Source organism: Cydia splendana, chromosome 10 (genome assembly GCF_910591565.1).
Source record: "Cydia splendana chromosome 10, ilCydSple1.2, whole genome shotgun sequence".
In the NCBI taxonomy this organism is placed as follows: domain Eukaryota; kingdom Metazoa; phylum Arthropoda; class Insecta; order Lepidoptera; family Tortricidae; genus Cydia; species Cydia splendana.
The window spans coordinates 13,932,359-13,958,207 of record NC_085969.1 but is presented as its reverse complement, the minus strand read 5'-3'; the positions used below and the strand labels follow the sequence as shown (position 1 = coordinate 13,958,207).

General features: G+C 40.0%; 2 protein-coding genes across 6 annotated transcripts in view; one reads left to right on the top strand and one right to left on the bottom strand.

The window, feature by feature from the left end:
• Positions 1 to 6,463: 6,463 nt before the first annotated feature.
• LOC134794353 (putative inhibitor of apoptosis) lies at positions 6,464 to 15,155 on the top strand. 5 transcript variants are annotated; one of them, XR_010144663.1, is made up of 3 exons: positions 6,464 to 6,641; positions 12,542 to 13,800; positions 13,906 to 15,155. XR_010144663.1 is itself a non-coding variant. In XM_063766149.1 (2 exons), the coding sequence occupies exons 1-2, from the start codon at positions 6,524 to 6,526 to the stop codon at positions 13,606 to 13,608; spliced, it is 1,179 nt and encodes a 392-aa protein (XP_063622219.1). In that variant the 5' UTR covers positions 6,464 to 6,523; the 3' UTR covers positions 13,609 to 15,155. The 5 variants fall into 5 exon arrangements, 4 of the variants coding, with proteins under 4 accessions (XP_063622219.1, XP_063622218.1, XP_063622221.1 ...); XM_063766149.1 differs by having other exon boundaries at positions 6,464 to 6,635; positions 12,542 to 15,155; XM_063766148.1 differs by having other exon boundaries at positions 12,542 to 15,155.
• Positions 15,156 to 16,426: 1,271 nt separating this feature from the next.
• The window catches only part of LOC134794352 (DNA mismatch repair protein Msh2), a 37,132-nt gene continuing 27,709 nt past the window's right edge, over positions 16,427 to 25,849 (bottom strand). Inside the window, exons 13-16 of the mRNA XM_063766146.1 lie at positions 24,557 to 24,789; positions 23,544 to 23,635; positions 20,590 to 20,815; positions 16,427 to 16,698 (exon numbers count right to left, since the gene is read on the bottom strand). Of these exons, the coding sequence (XP_063622216.1) occupies positions 16,468 to 16,698; positions 20,590 to 20,815; positions 23,544 to 23,635; positions 24,557 to 24,789 (782 nt within the window). The 3' untranslated portion in view covers positions 16,427 to 16,467. The remainder of the gene's footprint in view (positions 16,699 to 20,589; positions 20,816 to 23,543; positions 23,636 to 24,556; positions 24,790 to 25,849) is intronic.

Sequence of the window (25,849 nt, the reverse complement as noted above, 5' to 3'; positions counted from 1 at the left end):
ATATTATTAGGACATAAGTATATTTTTTTTGCCAAATCATTCAATTGGCTTACTATTTTTTATTATAATATAAGGTCTAGTCATTTGCCAGAGTCGAGATAGGTGCGACGACGAGCAAAGCGAGGAGGAGCGTGTTAGGTTAACTACGACCAAACAGTGCCAAAACCGACTTTTATTCATCGTCATAATGTTAACTTACAAAAATTAAGTTTTTGATAAGTTAACTAATTTTGTATTAGACTTACGAAATCATTGTACTACCTAAAAAGTAGCGTTTCTTAAAGTATATTTTTAAATTGTTATCCAAACAGTTTCTACTGTAAGGTTGGGAAATCATACGATTTATTGGGTGGAGTTGCCACTGGATCATTCGGCAAAATGATATGAATTTTGTACTAGGTATATAGACTTTAGGTATTCCGTGCATTAGGCATATCGAAATTAGGTAATTCGTTCAGGAAGTATATCAACTTTAGGTATGTCGTGCGATAGGTCTAACAGTTTTAGGTATTTCGTCCATTAGGTAAATCAAGTTTAGGTACATCGTTCATTAGGTATATCAGCTTTAGGTGTATCGTCCATTAGGTATATCAGCTATAGGTGATTCGTGCATTAGGTAGGTATAATAGCTTTAGGTGAAACGTGCAGTAGGTAAAACGTGCATTAGGTATATCGTGCATTAGGTGTTTCGTCCATTAGGTTATTTGAGCTTAGGTATTATAAACTTAGGTCAGTCAATGTTTAGGTAAAATGATCGAAAGGTAATTTAAAAATAGGTGAATCAAGCATAGGTGATTCAACATTAGGTAAATCAGTTTTCGGTATTCTGATATGTAACCTCTGACATGACAGGTCATTTATTTCTTCTACACAGTAAGCTTTCGGTTTTTAGCAAATATTTTTAGAGTGGCGGACCCAAAGTCCTTATCATTCGAAAGCATGCAGTTTATCCTGAGGGAGTCAGTTCAGTAGATTTATTCCTGCCTTCACACAAATTTTCGCACACAACCCTTTGCTATAGTTCGTTTTTTTTAGCATTAGAAAGAACTTGAAAGAAGGTAAGCGATCTTGACATGTCTTTTAATTTAAAAACACTTTTTAAAAATCAGTAACTATTACTTATGAAAGCAGAAGAATATAAATGATCGTACTTATTAGATTCACAATTGTTACATATTTGCCGTAACTTATTTTTAAAATGTGTTTTCAATTAAAAGACACATCAAGATTGTTTACTTTATTTCTAATGCTAAAAAAAACGAACTATAGTGCTCGACCATACTAATTCCTTCATAGCCTGTCGCTACACCCCCGAAATGTAATCCTGTAAACCATTTGACAGGCGGGGGCGGGGGGATGACAGCTGCCGCGCACGTGGATCGGCAGCTGGCTGCGCACGGGCAAGCTGCGTGCGCACCTGCCGCGAAAATTGGGGATCACGGTTCTGCGGACCAGGTACGTGCTAAGAAATATGTTTCAGTGTCTTAGAGGCTATCCGGTATTTCATATTACCGTCAACGGACGTAGAGTAGGTAACCGTTTATTGACCCTTTCCAGTAATTTGCTATATCTGATCATAGTTGTGATAATTTACGACCATTTACCAATGGTGTATCCTGTATCATCGGATTATTTAAAAAATGTAGGCGCGAAGGATCGATCTGCCCTCAGACCCAGAGTATATTACCTACATATATACCTACTGTGTAGGTATTATGAGTTTAAATAAATTCAGTTTTTTGAACAAATGACTTCGAAATTAACGTGGTACGATGCAACGTCGTATCATGTTGCGACGTCGTGTCGTGGAAATCTACAATATACGAAATGATTCACGACACGATATCACATCGTAGTACGATTTACGGCACGGTGACGATTAACGAATGAAATTAAATAAACATTGCAGTTAATCAAGAGATATTATACAGCGACGGACGTGTTCTAATCTTGTCCGCTGTTATGGGATAAAGAAGAGAGAGAAACACAGAATTGACCAAGCACTAATAGCAAAGGTCTCCGTTCAGCTTGATGGGCAAAAACGCTTTCGTATTTTCTCCTCGGCAGGTCGCATCTCTTAACCGATTATAAGTAAGTAGGTAAGTATTTTTTATTTATAATTTTTTTAGTTTAATCGCGAAGTCTAGTGCTCACAGAGCCACGTATTTTTACGGTTGACACGACGTCGAGACTCGAGACGTGACACGACGTCGCTTCGTGCCACGACAAAACGTCGCAACGTGACACGATGTCGCATCGTGCCACAGCCACAACACGACGTCGCATCGCATTGTGTTTTGGCCCTATTTTGTTACCAACGAAGTTTTGATCTGGAGAGATCAGAATTCTGAAATTCAGACTTGAGTATCTACGTCCAATCTAGGCTAATAAGCGAGGCCGTATGAAAATTAGTTAGCATCAGTGCTTGGTGATAGAAAGAACTTCGCAGAAGTAAGCTTGCGGTTACAAATCGGGTACTTTTTGCGATAAAATTTTGAAGTAAATTATAAGTAAGTATTGACCATGCTATTAGATAAATCCATTATTGTTTAGTACATTGCAGGAGAGGACGGAAAACCGCTAAAAGATGGACGAGTGAGTTTGAGGGCCGACACATTAGTGGAGGCCCTCAAATAATACGAGTCCATCTTTAGCATTTCCGGCCGAGGCATTACATAGTGCTTTTCACGACTACTGCGTGGAAATAAGAAAACATTTGCATAACTATAAGTACTAGCCCGCGATTTCTCTGGTAGCAAATTACTAGCCACTGCCTGTGCTGTCTCTTGAATTTCGGTAGGCGTCAGCGTAAGAATATCATTTTCTTCATTAGAAGAACTCATTTTTATAGCGAGCGTAGATACGTGTTTCTTGTATTTTTTAGTCAAACACAATTTACACTATCCAATTCAGTGAGTATTTTCCGATCCCGCCTTTTTTACTTTTTTTTATCACTTTTAAGAGGCGTTTTTCTGTTATTTGCTTCAAACCGACTCTAAACTTAGAAGCATTTTAGCTAAAAAACCACAAACAGCTACAAAAGTAAAAAACGCCTTAAGCGTGAATCGAATGAACTGACTGAATGAATGAATGGTTTTAAAATTTCTTTTTTTTTTAAACAAGAAATTGGTCCTATAAATAACCTAATTTTATTTTTAAAGGAAAAAGTTGCGCCAAAAAAGACCTTTTATTGATTTTTATTAGTGTCCGACCGAAACAGGTTTTTTTGCCGAAACCGTAACCGAAACCGAATGTTCGGCTTTGGCTCTAGTTTCGGCCGAAACCGAAACCGAAACCGAAACTTTAGTAGACTTGTTAAAATCGTTGAAAAAATGACCTAAAACCGCTTTTACACACATATTATGGGGCTGTCAACACCCAATGTCCTTGAAATTGATGTTACTTAAGCAGTTTTTTAAGAAAATTACTAGAGTTAGACTAAGATAATTCTGTAACGATTTTGATAACACACGTAGCGCAAGTGCAAGTGTTATTTTAAACGTCAAAACTTCTATGAAATTATAACGTATAAATAACATTCGCACTAGTAGCACTGCGTATGCTATCAAAATCATTGCAGAATTTTCTTGGTCTAACTCTATTCATTCACCAGTCAAGCTAACATGTAGATACAGGGTCAACCAAAAAACGAAACCAAAAACGCGAGCGCAGCGAGCGCGAAATTTTTTGTTAACAATTTCGCAAGGCCGTGTACCGATCTTCACCTGGGCCTAAAAGTCCGAAGTGCCCCAGTGAGGCGAACTTTCATGCGAAGTCAAAGCCGTGCTTCAGGCTTCAGGATAAGTAGTTGAGCACAGACTCCAACCAATGTCCATTGTATTAAAAAGCGAGACCGCAGGCCGAGCATGGCGCAGCGAGGCCAAAGGCGAAGCTGAAGTAGAGGACATGTGGAACACAAACCAATGGTAAATTGAGGTAAAAAGTGAGGCTACGGTCGAGCATTCGTATGAAAAACTGTACTGGGGACACATTTAAAGGTTTTTTTCTTCGTTTTAATCAATATTCAGCTGTTCAGCCTCGCAAATATTAACTATTGAGAAAATCAACATTGCGGCACTAGTTGAGCGTATCCTTTAGCCTCGCTTAAAATTTGCCATTAGAGGTATAGTTGGTCAAACCAATTTGTCAGTCAGTAAGAACCAGGAAATCTATACTCTTCCTTTTCTTTTGGGTGCTAGTCTAAGACAAAGATAGTATGATTCTCTCTGTCTATGATTGAAAGTCTTTTGACAAACTATAGATAGGAAAATGACTGAATAAGTGAGTGCATGAATAAGAGCGAAAAAGACATCGTTCGACTCGGGCCGAGCTGGTACTCGGCCAACGGCTACGTGCGACAGTGCTATCTCATTCACTCCAATACAATTTAGACAGTGTGCGCGCTATAGGTATTGACAGCCTCTTAAGACTGCGTCGACTGTCCAGTGGCGCCCTCATTAGTGGAATTGTGTTTTATAATAAACCAATTAATTTCTGTACCTATCAATGAATCAGTATATATATGTAGGTATTAATATTGTTCTCCTACTTATTCCCCAACTTTTGGTCTTTGTCCGAAGTACCATTTCGTAAGTTTCGGCCCGGCCGAAAGGTTCGGCCGTTTTTTGGCCGAAACCGAAACTACAGCCGAAACATGATTTTTTGGCCGAAACTGGCCGAAACCGAAACCGAACCTTCGGTCGGACACTAATTTTTATGTTTTAAATTATACTCATTGCTGTAGCGAACCGTCACCAATGACAGATGATGATAACAATGAAACATTGTAGTAGTGGTGGTTCAGGTGCTACAGCTATTGCCTATTTTCCAGCTTGGTTTTAGACCATCTTTTGCCACATTTCCGAACAGTGGCGTGAAAAATAATTATTAACAATTAAAGAGCCTAATAAAAACTGCAAGCTTACTTCTGTGAAATCCCTTCTAATGCTAAAGAACGAAGTATAGTGTTTTCATTTTTAATTTTGAGCGTGGGTAGGCACAAAACAAAATTATTAGATGGTCGGAACCTTCGAGCCGCGTTTTATCGCCGCTCTGGCATTTTTTTCGATCTAATTCCCAACAGCTGACGGTTGGCATCTGCCTCGAGTTTTAATTGAATTTACAAAACCTTACGCATCGGCCCGTAGTTGAAAAACTTAAGAAGTGCCAGTCTTTGTGTGTTGGTAGTTGTATGTTTACGGTGATGATAAGATTTTGTAAAAATTCAAATGTCATCTTGTTATTACAGACGTGATATCGATTTTATTTTATATTGAGTCTAGCCAGGCGGCTCGGACTGATAAATTGCGTATCTGGCGAAAGGGCTGTTTTCAGTTTTATAGCCCTTGCTGTGCTTTATTGTACTACATGTTTACTGTTTATAGATTTTTTCAAGGGTACCTACCACCTACCTACCTTAAAACCGTAGGTAAAATACGATAGCAATGGCTACTCTTCACCTCACCTCTATTACCTCAACTCACCTAATCTGATCCAAACAGCATCAATATATTATGATCAACTACGTCATTTAACCTTGCATTTATTATTGTGTAAGAGACGATCACGTCACGTCACACCCACAACATGGTGACCATTGCAGTCCATGATACACGTGAATTAGGTAGTTATCTTAAAACGTACCTATGTCAAGCGCAGGTTAATCCAATAGAATCATTTCAGTCGGCGCCAGCATCTAGTGGCTGTACCAACGTGCTGCAGGTAAAATATAAATCTTGTCTATGCTTCTATTTATTCATATCAGCATTATCAGCTGATCTGAGATCGCCGCACTTTTGGATTGAATTTCCATTTCGAAGGAGTGTTATTGTATTGTATGACTGGGTATCGTAGTATTTTCTTAATAAGTATATTATTATGAACTCAACGTAAGTACCTACTTACGTTGTGTTCATAATAATATATATAAGAAAATACTAACTAAACTAAAGTAGGTATTTACTTACTAATCAGTGTGGCGTAACGTTTTATCTGATAATCTAACCGTATGAAATGTTCCCAACGTACGTACTATTTAATATGTTTTCCACCTTCATGATTAACGGTTTTGAGATTTGCCTACACACAGTATACGTGATGTTATCAAAGTCCTTTTTATTAGAATTTTAAAAGTAAAAAAATAATATGTCACAATAATGTCAAATTCCGTAGGTTTCATACTTATTTACACAACACGTGCCTGTTCAGCGATTTTTCTTTTTGTATTTAACGTTAGGGCCGATTTTTGAATTTCGAGCGCTCGATTTCGTCACTCGAAAATCTGTGAAAAACGGCGAATTGATAATTTTCAAATACTAGTAATAGAAATTGGGAACCTACTCGTTTTCAATTATATTAATAGAATTTAAATGCCTATGCCACACGAAATCGAGCGTTTGAAATTCAAGTAAGTAGTTCACTTGTAAGTAGTTTTAAAATTTTCAGAATATTGCCGTTGAAATGGATATGAAAACATAAATATGCCGAAATTTATTGTAAATTTGTTAATGTAGGATGTAAAAGTATGGCAGAAAAAACATCCCCAAAATGCCCAAAAGACTCAGGAGGTGCAGCCGCTGCCGCCGCCTCCTCCGACTCTGTGGCTGCCAGCAATAAGGACGCAAAATTTTCCTCTGGTGCTGGTGAGTTTATTACCAAGTCTTAAATATTTTTGTCGTAATTATTAAACAACAATAGGTAATCTTAAACATATTCATAATTATATTAATCCATTAACTAATAGATAAGAAATTCAATTTGTAGTTATAACGATTTAAACTTGTAATGCCAATTTCGCCTTTATGTAAGTATTTCCTAATAAACGCCGAAAAAAGTTATCGCTGCCTGCAATCGTGCGACAAATACTGTCGAAGTCGAACAGCGGCGAGTGCGAGCGAGTGCGATGTAGTGCTATCGTGGCGCTTACGAACGAAGTGAAGTCACAACACACCAACCGAACCTAACCAACGTCAAAACGTCATTCCTCTTGCTCCGACGTCAAACCAAACCAACCCAACCAAACCAAACTCAGTTGCGATGAGTTTCGCGCTCGTGTAAGAAGTGTGTGTTATTGTTTTCGGTGTGAAGTGTGAGTGCGGACTGAGGACAGCAAAATTTTGCTAGTGTATAGGATAGATGCAGTTCAGTGGATCCTAAGTTTAATTGGAGTTTCTAATATGGAAGCCGTGAGAGGTGAATAAAATGTTTTTTACTTACATAACCTTTCCATATGTGCGGAACGAAACGAAGGCAACGTCGAATTTCTTATGTACAAGCATTCTGCTTCTTTATTACGGAATGTTTGTACGCTACGTCAGCGAGCAATGTTGGACATTAATCAGCATATTATGTCGGACGTTTAACCTTACCTTTGGATGATTTTATTTGTACGTCTACCCCAAATAGTAACGTTGCTCGCATTCCCTGGGCTTATTTTTAGTTCGGGATATTGGAAGCTTCTTCGCCAGCACGAGTAGAAAGTATAGGTTAATGAAGCAATTCTGTCAATGTAGACACAAAAGTCACAAAACACAAATCAGTAAAAGGTATACCTATATATAGTTATTCAGTATTGGAACATGTGGCATAGGTCTCCAAGCAGCTGTTATCTCGCAACTGAATGATGTCTGCTATGGGGGAAATTGAAAAGGCCATGACATCACTTGCTTTCAAATTTAAAGTCTTAATGTAAATTCAATTTGCACTGCTACATCTACTTATATGAATTAAATACCTACTAGGAATTTTACTGTAACAGGAAAATTAGTAATAGTCTTGGAATAATCTAAGCCGGAGTGTATAAAATAACGCTATCAATAATTCCAAGAAATATATAGATAAATTCTATTATCTGTAATTTTATCATTGACGTATTGAATATGGCCCTATCAGTGTAATCTTTAAAGTGTTCTTTGACAACATAAACCCATGTTATAAGACTTCCTTTTATTTTAACATTTAAATTTCATAACACTTCCAGAATTAAAGTAAAAACTAACACAAAAAGATAAACACAGTAGTTATTCTATCTATAATAGCCTATAGTAATTTTTTGGTAGTGGCCTTGGCTGTGAGGCAAACCCAAAAGGGGCCTCTAGCTGTTGGATTGGTGCATGACCTCACCAATTTGGCAAGCACTTACATAGAACTGGCTTACAAAAACATTCTGTCTATTCAATACATCAAGGTATACATATAGGATATCCATGGTAACAGCCGTAACAGGGACAAGTCTGCTACACAACAGGATAAATATAGTGCCTTCCTTCCTTCCTTGAATTCTGCTTTGAAAGGCTACATACATACATAAAGTTAGAGCATAATAGTTAGTTGTCCATTATTTCCTTACTACTCATAATTTTCAGTATTATTCCATTTGTAGCTGATAATGGTAGGAACATCACTAGTAGCGCCCTCTGTTAGTGCTTGATAACACTACATTGTCTGGTGGACTAGTAAATAAACAACTAGATTGCCGTAGAAACAATAAGACCATTGTGATTGTTTGGTAGACAATGAAAATAAAAGATATTTCAAGGTAGGCTTATCCTCTATCATTCTCACAACACAACACAGGAAATGCGGGTATACATGTATAGGTAATAGGTTAAATACCTATGTGGCCAAATACATAATTACAAATAATATATCTAGATCTAGGTGGTAGTTAAAAACGAGAGATTCAACTTTGCCTGAAGACTTAAAATTTTGCCCCATTTTGTCCCTACAGGTTCATAACGCGCTTTCAGTCAATTACTTATTACATTTTATGTATGACATGTTATATTGATCATTATAGAAAACATAATAAAGTTTAGGTGCATTATTTAGCAGTCAAACAAGTTGTTTATATATCAGGTATCTAAATAGGTGTTCATTTGCATTGTCAGAAACATGCAATGATATTTGAATTTGATGACATATTTTTAATGCACAGTGGTTCTCAGGTATGAAATACGCGGACAAAATAATTATCGACATCCACCTAATTAGATTTCATTATAATTATCAAATTGCTTTTATCACTATCTTAGCATAGGTACCTCTATATCATTATAAATTAATTTTGTTATCAAATAACTCGCAGCGCTTTTTTTATCGGTGGGAGCGGCCTTTAGTTAACTCCGCTGTGGAATGTAGTTACCTCGCGGCTGAACCCGAGTACTTACAATATACGAGCGGTCTGCTGTCTGGTCGGCGCTGGCGGCTTTCATTATAGGGCCCTCTTCTGAACGCGAGATTATACGAAACAACTGAGAATCCCATTTTGCTCATTAAAATTTGCACACGCGCTCATATCTCATTTCACGAGCGAGTTGTTCCTTTTATAATGAAATCTTCCCTTTGTTTGATGAACTCGAAGATAGCTTGTCTTACTAAGGTTTAGTTGGGTTTTCATTCAGTTTGTTTTATTACGACGGCCCTCTTGGTATAAACGCGCCTTGCATATGCACCATCTGGCGGATGTTCACTTCAGCTGACACGATTTCCGCTTCTATCCTTTTATTTATTTTTTCATCTTTTATGATGCGTAAACGAAACCGGCACTGTAAAAATTCATTCATGAGTTTTTCAGTTGAACCAGAAATAACTTCAAAGCTCGACCATTCTTTGTTTGAACACCCGTTATTGTTGTCTACTATATAGGTACCTAGTAGGTGATTATGAATGTAAGTGTTTACCAATTATACCAATGCTGGAATTATTTTGTATCTATCAATGGCGGGCAGTTAAAGTAATGAAACATCTTCCAAGTAACCTTTTGTTTCTTACAGCATTCCTATATAATTTTATAATCCTCATAGTAATGTAATAGTACGTATATATAATACCTAGACTGCGTGCGTAGGCGCTACAGGCGAGGGAATGGAATTCGAAAGCCGAGCGCCGACCACCCAAAGTCATGAGAACGCGGCCCCGTCCCCGTCCCCACGCTGCTTACTCTCAGGGCGCCGCCTCTCGCCGCTCTCTTATAGCCACAATGCTGAATTTCATTTGCTCTCAGTGCAAGTAAATTGGACGAATGCAATTTTTTTAATACAATGCCCATTTTGCCACGTCGCGATGTGGGTAGTTGAGAGAGAGAAAATTTGCAAACACCCCCAGTCTACTAAACTCACAGTTTAATTAATTACAAATTTCATGCAAATAACTTTTTTCTGTTAATTACTCCGCATATCAACTATAATTTGAATCACAAGTTTGGGCATTACAATACGTGAACCCAAATTTTCTACCCACGCGAGTACTTGTACTTAAGTACTGTCCGCATTCCTGCAACTTTTTATTCGGCATTAGAGCCGCTCAGCAGTACCGCCACATTCCTCAGGCCCTTTTTTACGCGGTTTCCGCCGGAGACGGCAACGTCGCGTCTCAAATATGAATGAAACCCGGTCGCCTGTGTGCGGCCCGGCAACGTCGCTCCAGACGCCAGCCTGATTGAGAACTTTACAACTCTCCCACAGAGCGTCCCTTCACGCTCACACTTATCGTACAGTCTCTATAGACGTAGCCGGGCGTACAATGAACACCAGTTCATTCGTTTATCAAGGCATTCCTCGTCATAAACTGTCGCCCAGACATTATTAGCTAAATGTACACTTTACTGTCCAAATGTGTTTGTCCCATCCACTATCAGTATGTTGGTTTAATTTCCCATGGGCTACTAGGATACTTTGAGTAAAATGATAAATAACTTTTTAACTCAGATGCGATGCGTGTACTACGAACAACATACAGTTCACATTTGCCGAATGACATGTTTGGAAGTGTAACAATAAATACTTATAATTATAGTAGCCCGCACAGCTGTGCACCCCTCGTAGGCGAAATGGAACCCTCTTTAAATTTGTACGCATGCGCAGAGGGGGACATTGCAGCACCATATCGCCCCACCAGGCACAAAGCGAGTAGCCAACGATGCTTGATTCCCGTCGTACGCCATTACCGCACGCTGAAAGTAAAAAAGTTTATTTTTTCCAAATTGTGAAGCAATTTAAGGCAATGTCTTATTTGAGTGTTACGTGATTAAAGTTACAAGTACATTGTTTTCATCAAAATGCCTATGTTAGTTGACTCCAAGCACAGAAATGGTAAATATCCTCTATTGATTTTTTTCGGCCATTGCCATTACTTTCTTGCGTACTACTTGGTTGTACGCTACGCATTTGTTACACGTTTTACTTTATAAATATTTATTTGCTATTTTGAGTATTTTGTTTCAAGTAAGTTTATGTTTTTACGCATCTAATAATTCCAATATACAACAGCATGGTTTCATATTTGTCCAACACAGCAAAACATTTTCAACAATCAATACGTAGCTTTCTAATGCTGATTGTAAACAATGCTGTAAAATAAAACATCATTAACATTTTGTTGATAATGTGTTCATTAAAATTTACATTTTAATTGCTAAAAAGCTAATACTACGCACTTATCTCGTTTTTGTTATTGATAAGCTTATCGATCCACCATAATTTGGTACTTTGATACAGCTGTAGGTTTCTAAAATTTTGACGAGAAACAGTGCGCAAATGAACCACTGTGCAAATGTAGGTATTTGCGAATAAACATATTTATAAATATTATATGGGGTTTATCCTGCGTCATTGGAATTTTGCAAGGTAATGTCGGGTCGCGTCGTACTTCGTGATAGGTACTTTACCATTTCCATTCAATTACTGTGGAATTCCTAACTGTATTTGTTACTGAATTATATTAAATACAGGTTTAAGATCCGCTACTAAATCGTAGACAACATTAGTATACAGTTTATCAATGACTTAATTCTTTGAAGGTACCTACATATTTACAAGCATGAAACCTAAATAGAATGCACTCGTTTTTTTGGCAGAGTAGTGTAAATAAAAATTCAAGTCATTCAACCTCTGAGAAATATCGCTACCTACTTAAACTTGGACCCGATTTGACGAAACTCGAATTAAAGTTTTGTTAAGTACCTACCTATCATAATCGTATAAACTATAAAGTAATAAATAAAATAAACTATTTGTGTTAGCAGACAATGTAAACAGAGTATAGTTTTCTGAGTCCAGAGGCCCGTACGGAGGGTAAAGAAAAATTGATTGCGTGCGTTGAGTGCATGCGCACTGAGTGCACTCGGGGGGAGGCTGCGCCGCGGAATGCCGGTGACGCAGCGAGAACTTGTTGCGAGAACTGTTTCTGGACGCGAGCACGGGCTAGTTTCAATTCTGCACACATAGACAGCTGCTTTGGTGCCTTTTATGCTAGTAACATGTTATGACATATGACATGAGACAGTATCACGTTCAAAAGTCTTAGGACCAGTGGCTAAAATGAACGCGAAATATAAAAGCAAAGATAGGCCTTATGTTGAAAGTATTAGTTTGGTTTGGTGACGATGGATTGACGTTGCCATGTTAGATAGTTTGGGTTATAGATAAATATTTACCACTTTAATATCAAATTAGGTACCTACTATATTAACATTGGAAAATCAGTGAATAAACGTTTTGTTAATAAAACAGGCATTTAAAATGTTGTTTTCTTTTATTTCCAGTGTCATCAGTAGCGCCGGGCACTGCATTGTTCAAAAATGCGCCCGCGACCGCGAAGACGCGACCTCTGGTGGAACCGGTGCTGACGCTGCCCACGCCATGCTCCGTGTACGAGCCCGGCGGCTCGCGCGGCAGCTCGCTGAGCTCGTCGCCCACCTCGCCCACGCTGCCCAACCTCCCCCTCGCCGTCGACAAGCCCGACAACAACCACGTGCTCGCCGCCGACATGCACCGCGAGGAGAACCGACTCAAAACCTTCGACAGTTGGCCCCTGACTTTCATAAGCCCCCAAACTCTCGCCAGCAACGGATTCTACTACCTCGGCCGCAGCGACGAGGTCCGATGCGCGTTCTGTAAAGTCGAAATCATGCGGTGGGTGGAGGGCGACGACCCCGCTCGAGACCACCAGAAGTGGGCGCCGCAGTGCCCGTTCCTGCGCAAGCAGGCGGCGGCCGGCACGCTGCCCGCCAACCCGCTGGTGGACGGCAGCGGCCAGGACGAGTGCGGCGTGCGCGCGCCGCCCGCCGGCGCCAGCGTGTGCATGCCGGGCCCCGTGCACCCGCGCTACAACACCGAGGCCGCCCGCCTCCGCACCTTCAAGGACTGGCCCAAGAGCATGAAGCAGAAGCCCGAGGAGCTCGCCGAGGCCGGCTTCTACTACACCGGCCAGAGCGACAAGACCAAATGCTTCTACTGCGACGGCGGCCTCAAGGACTGGGAGGAGGACGACGTCCCGTGGGAGCAGCACGCGCGGTGGTTCGACCGGTGCGCGTACGTCCAGCTCGTCAAGGGCCGAGATTACGTACAGAAGGTCATATCGGAGGCGTGCGTCGTCCCCGAAACGATACCCGCGCCCAAACCGGAGCCGGTCGCCCCTACGAAAAGCGAAGACGAAAAACCGGAAGTGGAAGACTCAAAACTGTGTAAAATCTGTTACGAGAACGAGCGCAACGTGTGCTTCGTGCCGTGCGGGCACGTGGTGGCGTGCGCCAAGTGCGCGCTGGCCACGGACAAGTGCCCCATGTGCCGGCGGACGTTCACGAGCGCCGTGCGCCTGTACTACTCGTGAGTGGAGCCCCGCGAGGCTCGGTTCTAGTCAACCGCCACCTGTCGTAGCGGCCGCCTGAAACGCGCCGCGGGCCTAGCTTCCAAGCATTCTGAGGACGGGTTGCACCACGCTAATCATCCATCTAACTTATCGACTTTAAATATTAGGGTGGCAGTTGTTATCCCATCAAACTTTTCGTACGTGCAAATGTTCGTTCCCCTGGCCTACGTCGGTTTAGTAACAAGACTCTGCAATAAACTGTTTCCAACAACTGTATGTATGTTGCAATATTATATAAACCTTGTTTGATTTTATGAGCAAACTATGATAAAGTTATACGGTTTGGTGCGACCCGTCCTAAGAGTCTACGCGATATGCTGTGATTTTTAATTTAAATCGACGGCGGAAGGACGAACGTCTCCGGTCCGACGACGAACCGCTGGCGAATTGTAAATGTTGAATGATTTTAAATTATTTATTGTAAAAAATTTTGACATGTAAATTCCAATGTAAATAACAATTTTAGCTTATCATTTTGTCCCACCAGTTGAAATGAAATTCTATATGCTATAAATGATGTCGCGTACCTTTCTGATGTGAAAGTTTGGACTGTCAAATAATATGTTACACCGACTAGTCTCTTGAAATTACCACCGGGCCCTGTGAAGTACGATTAGCAAATCTAATTAGGGTCTAATAACAAACCAGTAACTGGTGGTTATCAAATATAATGTTAAAAGGTGACTTCATTTATTGCATTTAAAAGTGATTATTTTATGTATGATTAATTTGAGACAGTGATTTTTTTTTGTAAATCTTTTATATAAGTACTCGATTATAAATACCCCTAATATTTTCATTTGGAAACGCTTATTAAGACTATTGTTTAATGAAAAATAGTTAACCTATTATTGTTCCTGTAAATATGCTTCTATTTTGACAATAATTTACTAATTTATGTCAAAACAGAGTATTAGGTAGACATAATGGTAAGCAAATAACTAAACATATTATATTGAATAATTTCTTTTCAATGATAAATCGACATTGTGTTAATTATAAATAGGAATCTGAGGGACCAATTTGAAACGCGCAATACGTAACGTTGCTTCCTCTACAAAATCCAGAGAGATGAATGCAGCTTTCAAAGTTTCGAGTTTCAAAGTGCTCCGTCATATAAATATTGAATTTTAGGTATTTCATCCAATTAACAAAGGTATTTGAACACAATACCTGAATGATCTAATATCAGCATCAGATTATACCACAACTTATATTTGAAATTAAAATCTCAATAATGTATAATTATTAATTTCAAATTGAATTCCAGTTGTAAATACGTATGTTAGATATAATGTTCTACATTGCTGGTTATTTTATGACAAAATAAAAATGTAAAGCATACGACTTAAAGCTAAAAATGTATTTGCAACTGGACATTAGTCAATAGAAGAGCACTGAAAAGATTAAATTATTGAGCACTGGTCTCAACCATTAGAAAAGGTAAGAGTTTTTTTCGTCTTAATTACGTATGTTAATTAATGTTATAATAAAATTGTTCACTAAAATTGTTGTTTCTGTTGATTTACCTTGGATAAGTATAAGACTAGTTAAAACTCCAGACCGTTAGTTTTCTCCCTCAGGTTTTAAAAGTCAGGTGAATGATACACGTCCATAAATTCTGGGGCACCGGACACGGACAGTAAGGACTAAAAATGGTACTAGTTCAGCGGTGTCACTCACGAATTCGAGCCAATCGTGCAGCCTAACGCAACTAGTTGCGACCAATGGCGCGCGTGATGCGAACTCATCAACCAATCGCGTGCGTGATGCGAACTTATCAACTAATCGCGTTGTAGCGGTGTCACACCGCTGTACTGGTCCCATTCATGCCCCATTGTTATTGCCCGTAAGGCCAGTCCTGAGATATATACGTCAATGTTCTTGGGATTAAGTATGTCTAAGCACTGATCAGTGCGAATGAACTTAAACCTATTGTATTAAACAATGGATTTAAATTCATGCGCACTGATCAGTGCTACATTACGAAGGGTTAAGTAGTCAATCCGACCCCGGGCTCCTAAAGCGTGCCACTGGGATAGACCTAAAGGCAGATACAGTCGGACTGCATTCCAGCGGCTAATAATTTGCGAACCTGCCGGCCTAGCCAAGGTGACAATCGCTATCGCTACGACAACGAAACGCTTTGTGTCTCTATCACTCTTCCATATTAGTGCGACGCGACAGTGACAGTTGCGTTTGGATCGCTACGGAGCAGCGGTTGGCATGTTGACTACGCGGCCTGTACTTATAGTTAAATTTCAATTGAAGTTTTAGCACAGAATAAATAATTGTACTAACGTACAGGAAGAACACTTCCTATTAAACCGAAGTTTGACAGCGATTCAGGGTCGAATCATGCTGTCCCTTTCTAATGTATGGCACTATCGTTTTCGGCTATTTAGGGTTGTCAAAATTGAAGTTCATTCATTCTCTTATCTGTGGTCGTGCACGCTAAGGGACGTCAAGTTGTGCCAACCCTAATAATCGCTCGGAGCAATGCTGAGCCGAACGGCGCCGAGTTTGCCCGAAGTCAGTAGTGTCTCCCCACTGGTCCCGTCCCGCTATGATGCAGGCGGTCGATGCCACTGTGCGAGCGGGACAGCAATATAATTTATGCGCGTGCGATAGAGATAGGAACACGCGGGTCAATGCACGAAATTCTTCGCGCTTGGCGTCGTTACTTTAGAAACACGTGCATTCGTTTGGCTTGTTAAGTAAAACAACTCCCTTCCCGTTGACCGCTGCGGCCGCATTTGGTACTTAAGAATAAAACATATTTTTTTATCAAAAACTTTATTCAAAACAAATCAAACGGCATCAGTTTGTCATAAGCGCTCGTATGTATTTATTATCCTGCTTGAGCAAGTCTTTCTTCAAAGCTCCTATTTCTTTGACCAAGTCTTCATTGGACGGGTTGGAGGCTTCAAGGTGTTTGCACTTGCGTAAGAAGTCCAGTACCAGGGCCTGTCCGGCCTCTGATTCTTGGTCCTCTATGTTGGCTGCCTCGAATAAGTTGGTCTCCAGTTCCGCTTGCTTAGTTTCAGCATACTGTAAAAAATAGTAAAACATAACCATAGAGAAATATAGTAAGACAAGAGTGCTCACTTCATACATCAGTTTAATGCTCGCGCTCTAATGCTTTGTTCTCAGTTCCCACCGCCTCTAGTAACGCCGGGTTGCGAGCCCCCTTGCGTCGTATTTGTAACACTTACAATAAAGAATTTACTTCCATCGATATTTTCAATGTCACTAGGCCCAAATATCGTAACCAAATACTCAATATCCTCAACGACCAACATAGTGTCCGTCAGTAATGTGTCGTCATCATCGCTACTATCTCTGCTGTCATTGTACTTAATAATTATTGATCAGATTGGTTGTCAGTATTTTCAACTTTCTCTTTATTTTTCTTGTTTAGCTAATTTAAAAATTTTAGAACCTCAATAATAAATATTATATACAATTCACATAAGAATGGTCTACAACACTTGGTTAACTTGTATGTAAAGATACGTTTTAGTTAAGTCCGTTTATTTTAAGTATGTTTTAGTGAGAGCGTTTAAGGAAGTAAGTGTTCATCTCAATAATATATGTACCTATCAATGTAACCTATTATCCTGTCGCATACTTCTGTTGTTTCTCCAATAAATAAATAAACAACATAAGACTTTCCGGTCGGTGCTCCATCTATTGTCACTACTACTTAGCAGTGCTGATAATTCCGCTACCCGATGCTAGATGTCGACTATGAAAATATTAGTCTTTTTGGCACCAAAACTGATGTATGGAGTAAGCAATCTTTGTATTTTTTTTTCTTTATGACATAACTTACAATCAGACAGTTGCCATAACGAAAAATAGTTTTGATACAAGCTTCTATTCACCGAATTTACAGTTTTACACCAAACCGAGTTGGTGGTAACTACTGGGAATAATTTTTCCCAGTAGTTACCACTGGTAAAAGGTGGGAAAAAAAATCCCAGTAGTTATCACTGGTAACAAATTGGTGGTAACTAGTGGGAATAACCCAAAATATCTGAACATGCACTATAACGTCTTGAATTCTTGCTAATAGAGGATTTGTTCAGATATTTGTGAACACCTTGGCCACTCCGATATAATGTCTAATGGCGACTGTACTTCTGTTTTTTTGAATATCATCTATAAATTTAGTCCTTAAAGTAATTCTAACAAGCCTAAACTCAATGAGGTCGAGTTATTTTATGATAGAGTTCCGATCCTTTAGTCTCCATCATCGGAACAGTGCATACGGATCGACGGAAGGCATCCAATAAATTGATTGTGGATCTGGTCACAATCAAAATAAGCAGTCATTGTAAATGTCTGTGTGAGAGGCCGTATATACTCTGTATCTTTAGGTACTTCAATAAAAGTAAACAAATAAGTTGTACATTTTCGGGTAGTTATAAAATTTATCGATTAACCAACCAAATACAAAACCACCTGGATCTGTCACTGAACGACCTCAACGACCTGATTTTAACCTACATTATTTGATCATGTAATGTTTTCACCTACCCTCGACTGGCTTAAGTAGCAGTAGTAAGTATTTGAGGGTAGATTTTGTTTACTCTTTTTTTAAATACCTAAAGATACAGACTATAGCATTTGACATCATTCACGATAGGTGAAACGGTCAATGGCTCATTTTAATTCTCGCCGTAAAATAATAGGCGAGTCTAAAGAAGTCTACAAACAATCAGCATTGCCTTGGGCTAAAGCAGGTAGTCAAAGCAAGTCAGTTGACTAACCATAAGAAGTCCTTATATCGTCGCAATACGGGTTATGACTGGTCAAATAAATTGACGATTGTATTAGTACCTGGCGTTCCAAATAGGTAACAATGATATGAAATGCTAGAAAGAACCAGAAATGCTAGACCGAGTTTAGAGCAATTATTTCATGAAACCGATGATGGCAAAAATACGAGGGTGCGGGGGACGGGGTGAGCAAAGTCCCGTGCCGTGATTGGTCCGTTCAAAGACACGGACGTCACACAAAGACACATTCAACTCGAAAATGGAGTAAAACTACTGTATGCGTGGCAGAGGGGGTAGCGCGACTATGCTCAGTCTGGAGGATGTTTTGTCTGTGGAAAGAACAATGAAACAGCTTTGTACTGTTATCGTCCTTATCAGTGAGCTAAGTAGGTGACGTTTGAGTATGTGACTAGGCGGTCTCATTAGCAATACGGGTTTCCATTATTACACATTTGTGATTAGTAATGATTAGGTCTATATTTTCCTCATATTTTGAACGCCATGACGAATTGTCAAGAGGATAATAAAATTATGCTAGTACAGTGAATAGAAGTTGCTAAGCGGGCCATGTGTTCAAAATGATCTTGACGCGACTTTATTGCTAAGTAAATAAGAGCGTGTCAAGGTAATTTTGAACACCGCGCCCGCTTAGCAACTTCTGCTGCTGACTGTATGATGTGATGTGAGTGATTTAGAGAAAGAGTGAATATAATTATACATTTATTTCACCTTCGTCGTACAGGACACGGTATAACATTAAGAACTATAAAATAAATGTCTTCTATAGGACCAACGACAGCGACATAGCAAGTTATGAATTATATGAAAAGCGACTTTAGTGCACTCTGCAATAAGGACTCTTTCTACCGGTTCGTTTCGGAATTATAGAAGTAAGATCTTTACCGAGATTTTAATTCTATGATAGAGTATGGTGGATCAGCTACCAAAAGTGGCTACACATGCCGCAAGGAGCGATCTTGTGAAGTAACGACTGATGGACCGACGCCACGGCGTGCGAGTTCACAATTACGCTGTACACACTGGTGAGATAGTTGTACAAGGCTTACCTCTATGATAGAATCCGGTAGATCGGCTAACTTAGCCACAAGAAGCCCTAAGGCGTGTGTGGCCGGCCCCGGAGCGATCTTGTGAAGTAACAGCAACTGTTGGTCCACAACCGACGCCTCGGCGTGCGAGTTCACAATTACGCTGTACACACTGGTGAGATATGTAGTTACAAGTCTAACCTCTATGATAGAATCCGATAGATCGGCTAACTTTGCCACATGAAGCTCTAAGGAGTGTGTGGCCGGCCCCGGAGCGATCTTGTGAAGTAACAGCAATTGTTGGTCCACAACCGACGCCTCGGCGTGCGAGTTCAGAATTACGTTGCTACACACTGGTGAGATAGTTAAATATATAAGGCTTACCTCTATGATATAATCCGGCAGATCGGCTAACTTAGCCACATGAAGCCCTAAGGAGTGTGTGGCCGGCCCCGGAGCGATCTTGTGAAGTAACAACAACTGTTGGTCGAGAAACAACGCCTTGGCGTGCGAGTTCAGAATTACGTTGTACACACTGGTGAGATAGTTAAGTATATAAGGCTCATCTGTATGATAGAATCCGGTAGATCGGCTAACTTAGCCACATGAAGCCCTAAGGAGTGTGTGGCCGGGCCTGGAACGATCTTGTGAAGTAACAGCAACTGTTGGTCCACAACCGACGCCTCGGCGTGCGAGTTCAGAATTACGTTGTACACACTGGTGAGATAGTTAAGTATATAAGGCTTACCTCTATGATAGAATCCGGTAGATCGGCTAACTTAGCCACATGAAGCTCTAAGGAGTGTGTGGCCGGCCCCGAAGCGATCTTGTGAAGTAACAGCAACTGTTGGTCCACAACCGACGCCTCGGCGTGCGAGTTCAGAATTACGTTGTACACACTGGTGAGATAGTTAAGTATATAAGGCTTACCTCTATGATAGAATCCGGTATATCGTCTAACTTAGCCACATGAAGCTCTAAGGAGTGTGTGGCCGGCCCCGGAGCGATCTTGTGAAGTAACAGCAACTGTTGGTCCACAACCAACGCCTCGGCGTGCGAGTTCACAATTACGCTGTACCTACACACTGGTGAGATAGTTGTACAAGGCTTACCTCTATGATAGAATCCGGTAGATCGGCTAACTTAGCCACATGAAGCCCTAAGGAGTGTGTGGCCGGCCCCGGAGCGATCTTATGAAGTAACAGCAACTGTTGGTCCACAACCGACGCCTCGGCGTGCGAGTTCACAATTACGTTGGGATGCAAGCTTGGCAACCGGGTTAGCTCGTGGTAGTGGGTGGCGAAGAGGCAGAAGCATTTACATTTCGTTGCTAGCTCCCTAGAAAGATAATGATAACAGTTTATTTTGGTTTCAAAACATCACTGTGTTGCTTTGATTAGTTATTTTGGCAACTGTAAAATTACAGACATGGAAAAATATCGGCTGGAGTATAAAACACAGGTTTGTTCTTCATGAAGAAAATTCGTCTTACAATATAAACAATAGTACGTTTCACGTACGACGTTGGATTTGAATTTTGAAGTATAAAATATGTTGGGATTATTTCTCGAGCGAAGGTCATCCAATCATGTAACGGATATCCGACGGAATTAGATAAAGGTCTAATTACCTACCACCATTACTTTTTCAACAATATTACCTTTTTATTATTGTATGTGTTTATGTAATTTCGTTAGGTATATATCTATGGGCCTTAGTTGCCTGAAAATAAATGATATTTGATTTTAATTTAATTTTAATGACCTATTTTTCTTCTCTGATATAATAAGTTTTATTTCCAATAATATTATTATTGGTAACAATTACGAATTTATAATATTTACAATAGCGGCAATATTTTGAATACCTTGTCAATAACTAAATACTAATACTATTAACTAATTATGTCATGCCAATTACTGGCAAAGCAAATTTTAAGGAAGGAAAACCACTGTCAAAACAAATAAGAAGAAGCCGAGCTACAAATTCACGAAACCATTGACGTATATCTCATGACGGGCCTTACGGGCATTAAAAATGGTACTAGTTCAACGGTGTTACTCACGAATTCGAGCCAATCGTGCAGTCTAACGCAACTAGTTGCGACCAATCGCGCGCGTGATGCGAACTCATCAATCAATCGCGTTGTAGCGGTGTCACACCGCTGTACTGGCCCCATTCTTATTGCCCGTAAGGCCAGTCCTGAGATATACGTCAATGCATGAAACGGATTCGTTGGTTTCGGCAAAAATACACCATTTTGTTAATTATCAGTAAGGCACTTTTGGCATAAAGATACGTTTAAAAGTCGCCCTTGTTGCAACTAACAATGAACTACTTTTTTCTTATAACCGTTACAAATTATTAAGAAAATGAGCACGAGTCATCTTTAAAGAATGTTAATAACAAGTGTTACAAGTAAGCGTCTAGCAGGCGCCTTCTAAGAAAAAAATACTTTTATAGATTCGTATCTTGTTGGGGGTCATCCATTAATTACGTCACACGTTTAGGGGGAGGGAGGGGTCAAGAAAATGTGACATGTTGTGACATGGGGGAGAGGGGAGTCACAAACATTTTGACGTCACTTTAACTTCATCAGTAACCGAAAATTAATTTATATTTTTTTATTCGCTGTACAGTTAAATAATGAGTTTTTGGAAGTAATTTTCGTTCCTAATTGGTTTTGTGTTATAAAATTACTAATATTTCTTGTACCAAAAATATTTTTTCATAAAAACATTATGCCGAGTTACTATTACCGATTTTGTGGAAAACAAAATTGCCTAAAATGTGACGTCACACCAGGTGGGGAGGGATTTGCAAAATGTGACCAAGTGTGACAAGGAGGGGGGGAGGGGTCAAAAAACCTAGAAATTCGTGTGACGTAATTAATGGATGATCCCTTGTACGAATTACGATAAATGTTTGTACGTCAACAGAATCGAATACAAGTTATCTTATCTTGAGTATTGTATTTTTGTTTTTTCTTTGAATCCATACGTCATAACAAAATATGGGATTATCAAGTTTTTATCTGACTGCCTAGGGGTCGTCCAGAAATCATGTGATCGTTTAGAGGGGGAGGTGGGGTAAGAAAAATATCACGAATGATCACCATGGGGGAGGGGGAGTCAGAGATGATATCACGTGTATTTTTTTTACATTACATTACATCGTTTACCCAATAAAAAACATTCATAGCACCAACTTTAAAACATACATAATAAAAGCTCGCATGGGCGCCTTGGCTTTGATTGCTTAGCGTCTAAGGGGTACCCGCATCATAATTATCACGTGATCTTGTGACCCGCCCGGGGGGTGTAGCGTTAATATCACCAAGGGAGAGGGTCAAAAATAGGCCAAATATGATCACATGATTTCTGAACGAGCCCCTACTCACTGCTGCTGCTGCTGACTGAAGGATTATGAATTCAGCAGTATAATAGTATTGTATGTTCAACTTTAGCGCCATAACTTAGTCGATTTTGTTGAATGAAGACTCATAGATTCGAATTTATTATTTATATAACAATAAATCGAATTGAATTTACTTAATTTTATTATCATGCAATAAATGATAATGATTATAAAGGTTGCAGAATAAAATTAGCTACCTTTTATGGGCAAAATAGATCATTTCCTTGAAAGCCAATGTACCGCCTGTGCTAACCGGTTACTAATAATGACAGCTAATCTCCTTACAAAGTTGCGTTCTAGACCACCCAGCGAGGGAAATGACATTACCGTTTTATTTAGGAGAAACGCAACTTTGTATGTAATCTAGACACTTAGTTTTTTAGGGTTTCGTAGTTAACTAGGAACCCTTATAGGTTAACACATTCACTGCCCCCGACGCACATGTGCGTCCACCGTCATACACGTTTGTTCCTAGGCCACGCCCCCTGGCAGTGAATGCGTTAATAGTCGCTGGTGGTCGGGCTTTCAGCTCATCTCATCTGATATGTTCGTTCGTTAAGTCGACGGGATTCAAAGTCATCAGTTTGTTTAATAACTAAAGATCTCCAGACAATGATATCCATACAACTGTATAGAATGAAATACTTACTCAGCAATAGCCCAAGCTATTCCGCAGCCTTCGTAGGTCGACGTGCCTCGTCCCAACTCGTCGATCAGCACCAGAGAGTCCGGTGTTGCAGTCTGAAAATGTTAACGTTGGTAGTGCTCGCAAAAAAAAATATTTTACTAAAATTCTAAAGGTTATGGGCCACTCCACAGTAGCGTCTTTTGAGCGTCGGCGTTTAGTCAGTGATATTGAAAATGGCGTCGCTGCGCAGTTGCGCTAACGGTCAGGAGACGCTAGTGTGGGGTGGCTTTAAGAATACCTACCGGAGTCTAGGACGTCGTGAACCATAATTGTGGAACTTGTTTCACTGAGGTATTTAGTATATAGAAACAAAAATACAAGTTAGAATTTAAACGTATTGGCCTACCATTAACTCCTTCCTTTATAGTGTATTCCCATTATCCGATCCGATATCGGATGTCGGATGGCCCTTGGAGAAGTTGACGATCGTGGATATAGTCAAAGAGAATTTAGATTAGAGGAATATTGTCAAAGTAAATTATCACATATCAGTGAAAAAATAAGGATCAAAGTCAAATGGCGTTCTAAGAGTGTTAATCGTTTGTGTCGAAAGATGGCAGTAAATGTACTGACTATATAATTTATTTAGACAATATTCCTCTATTTCAAATTCTCTTTGCTACAGCCACATAGAATAAATAATAGTACTAGGTACAGAAGGTTCACTCTCTAACAAAACGCGTTTATTACGACAGATATGACCGCAAGGTGGCGCAAGCACGAGCAGGCGTCCGTTCCGTAGCGGTGCGCGGCAACTACTACTGCTAGACACCAAAATTGGTGTGGGCCGCATGTACTTATAGCGACGCGACGAAATCGCGGAGTGAGTCACGCCTGCTATAGTATACGGGCTCATTTAGACGATGCGAGAACTCGCATGCGAGTTTCATTACATTGCGGGTTTTGATCGGTCGATTGATTGAATTCGCATGCGAGTTTTCGTATCGTCTAAATGGGGCTTTAATCAGCTTTACCTTGAGTATAGTAGCGGACTCGATCATCTCCAGCATGAAGGTGCTCTGGCCGCGCTGCTCGCGGTCGGCCGCGCCCACTCGCGCGCACAGCGCTCGTAGTCGCGGCACGGCGGCGGCCGCGGCCGGCACGAGGCAGCCCGCGTGCGCGAGCAGCAAAGCCGCGCCGCACGACCGCATCCACGTGGACTTGCCGCCCATGTTGGCGCCCGTCACTATGTGCATCAGGCACGAATCTGAAACAAATTCAACGGATTAGTACATTATTGTCGAGGCTCGGAAGTAGCTACTTGCAGGCTGAGGATTCGTTTTAAACAGACGACCTTGGGAGTCCGTTTAATTGAATCCGAAGCCAGCAAGTAGCCTTCCAGCCGAGTCATATATAGTGCTTTTCTCAAAAATGGTGCAAGAAATATAAATATCATAGAAATATTTTACAAAAGCAACTTTCTTACGTATATATTTTCACAGAAAAAAGTAGAAACAATTGAAAAAATTAGCTTAGCCGCCTTTTTATTTTTTTAATAAAAAAATAGAAGTGTATTTTTCTGCCGAAAATACGCCAACCTATTTGAGACAGCTAAATAGTCACGGTACTAATCATCTGTTTGGCTGTTTAATGGGCCTGTGCCTTCATTTGATATGGCCATTTCAACTTTTAAAAAGTTTGGAACTCGACAAATAATGGAATTTGTATGCAACATTGCAGTCCCAAAATCGAGACTGCAATGTTTTTAACTTTTTAATTTTTGACTGACCATAAACTACGCGCTTCGCAACCTATTTTTTAAACGGCAAAGTCGACTTTGCCGTCCATTTTTGAGAAATAGTACATTATTGTCGAGGCTCGGAAGTAGCTACTTGCAGGCTGAGGATTCGTTTTAAACGGACGACCTTGGGAGTCCGTTTAATTGAATCCGAAGCCAGCAAGTAGCCTTCCAGCCGAGTCATATATAGTGCTTTTCTCAAAAATGGTGCAAGAAATATAAATATCATAGAAATATTTTACTAAAGCAACTTTCTTACGTATATATTTTCACAGAAAAAAGTAGAAACAATTGAAAAAATTAGCTTTGCCGCCTTTTTATTTTTTTAATAAAAAAATAGAAGTGTATTTTTCTGCCGAAAATACGCCAACCTATTTGAGACAGCTAAATAGTCGCGGTACTAATCATCTGTTTGGCTGTTTAATGGGCCTGTGCCTTCATTTGATATGGCCATTTCAACTTTTAAAAAGTTTGGAACTCGACAAATAATGGAATTTGTATGCAACATTGCAGTCCCAAAATCGAGACT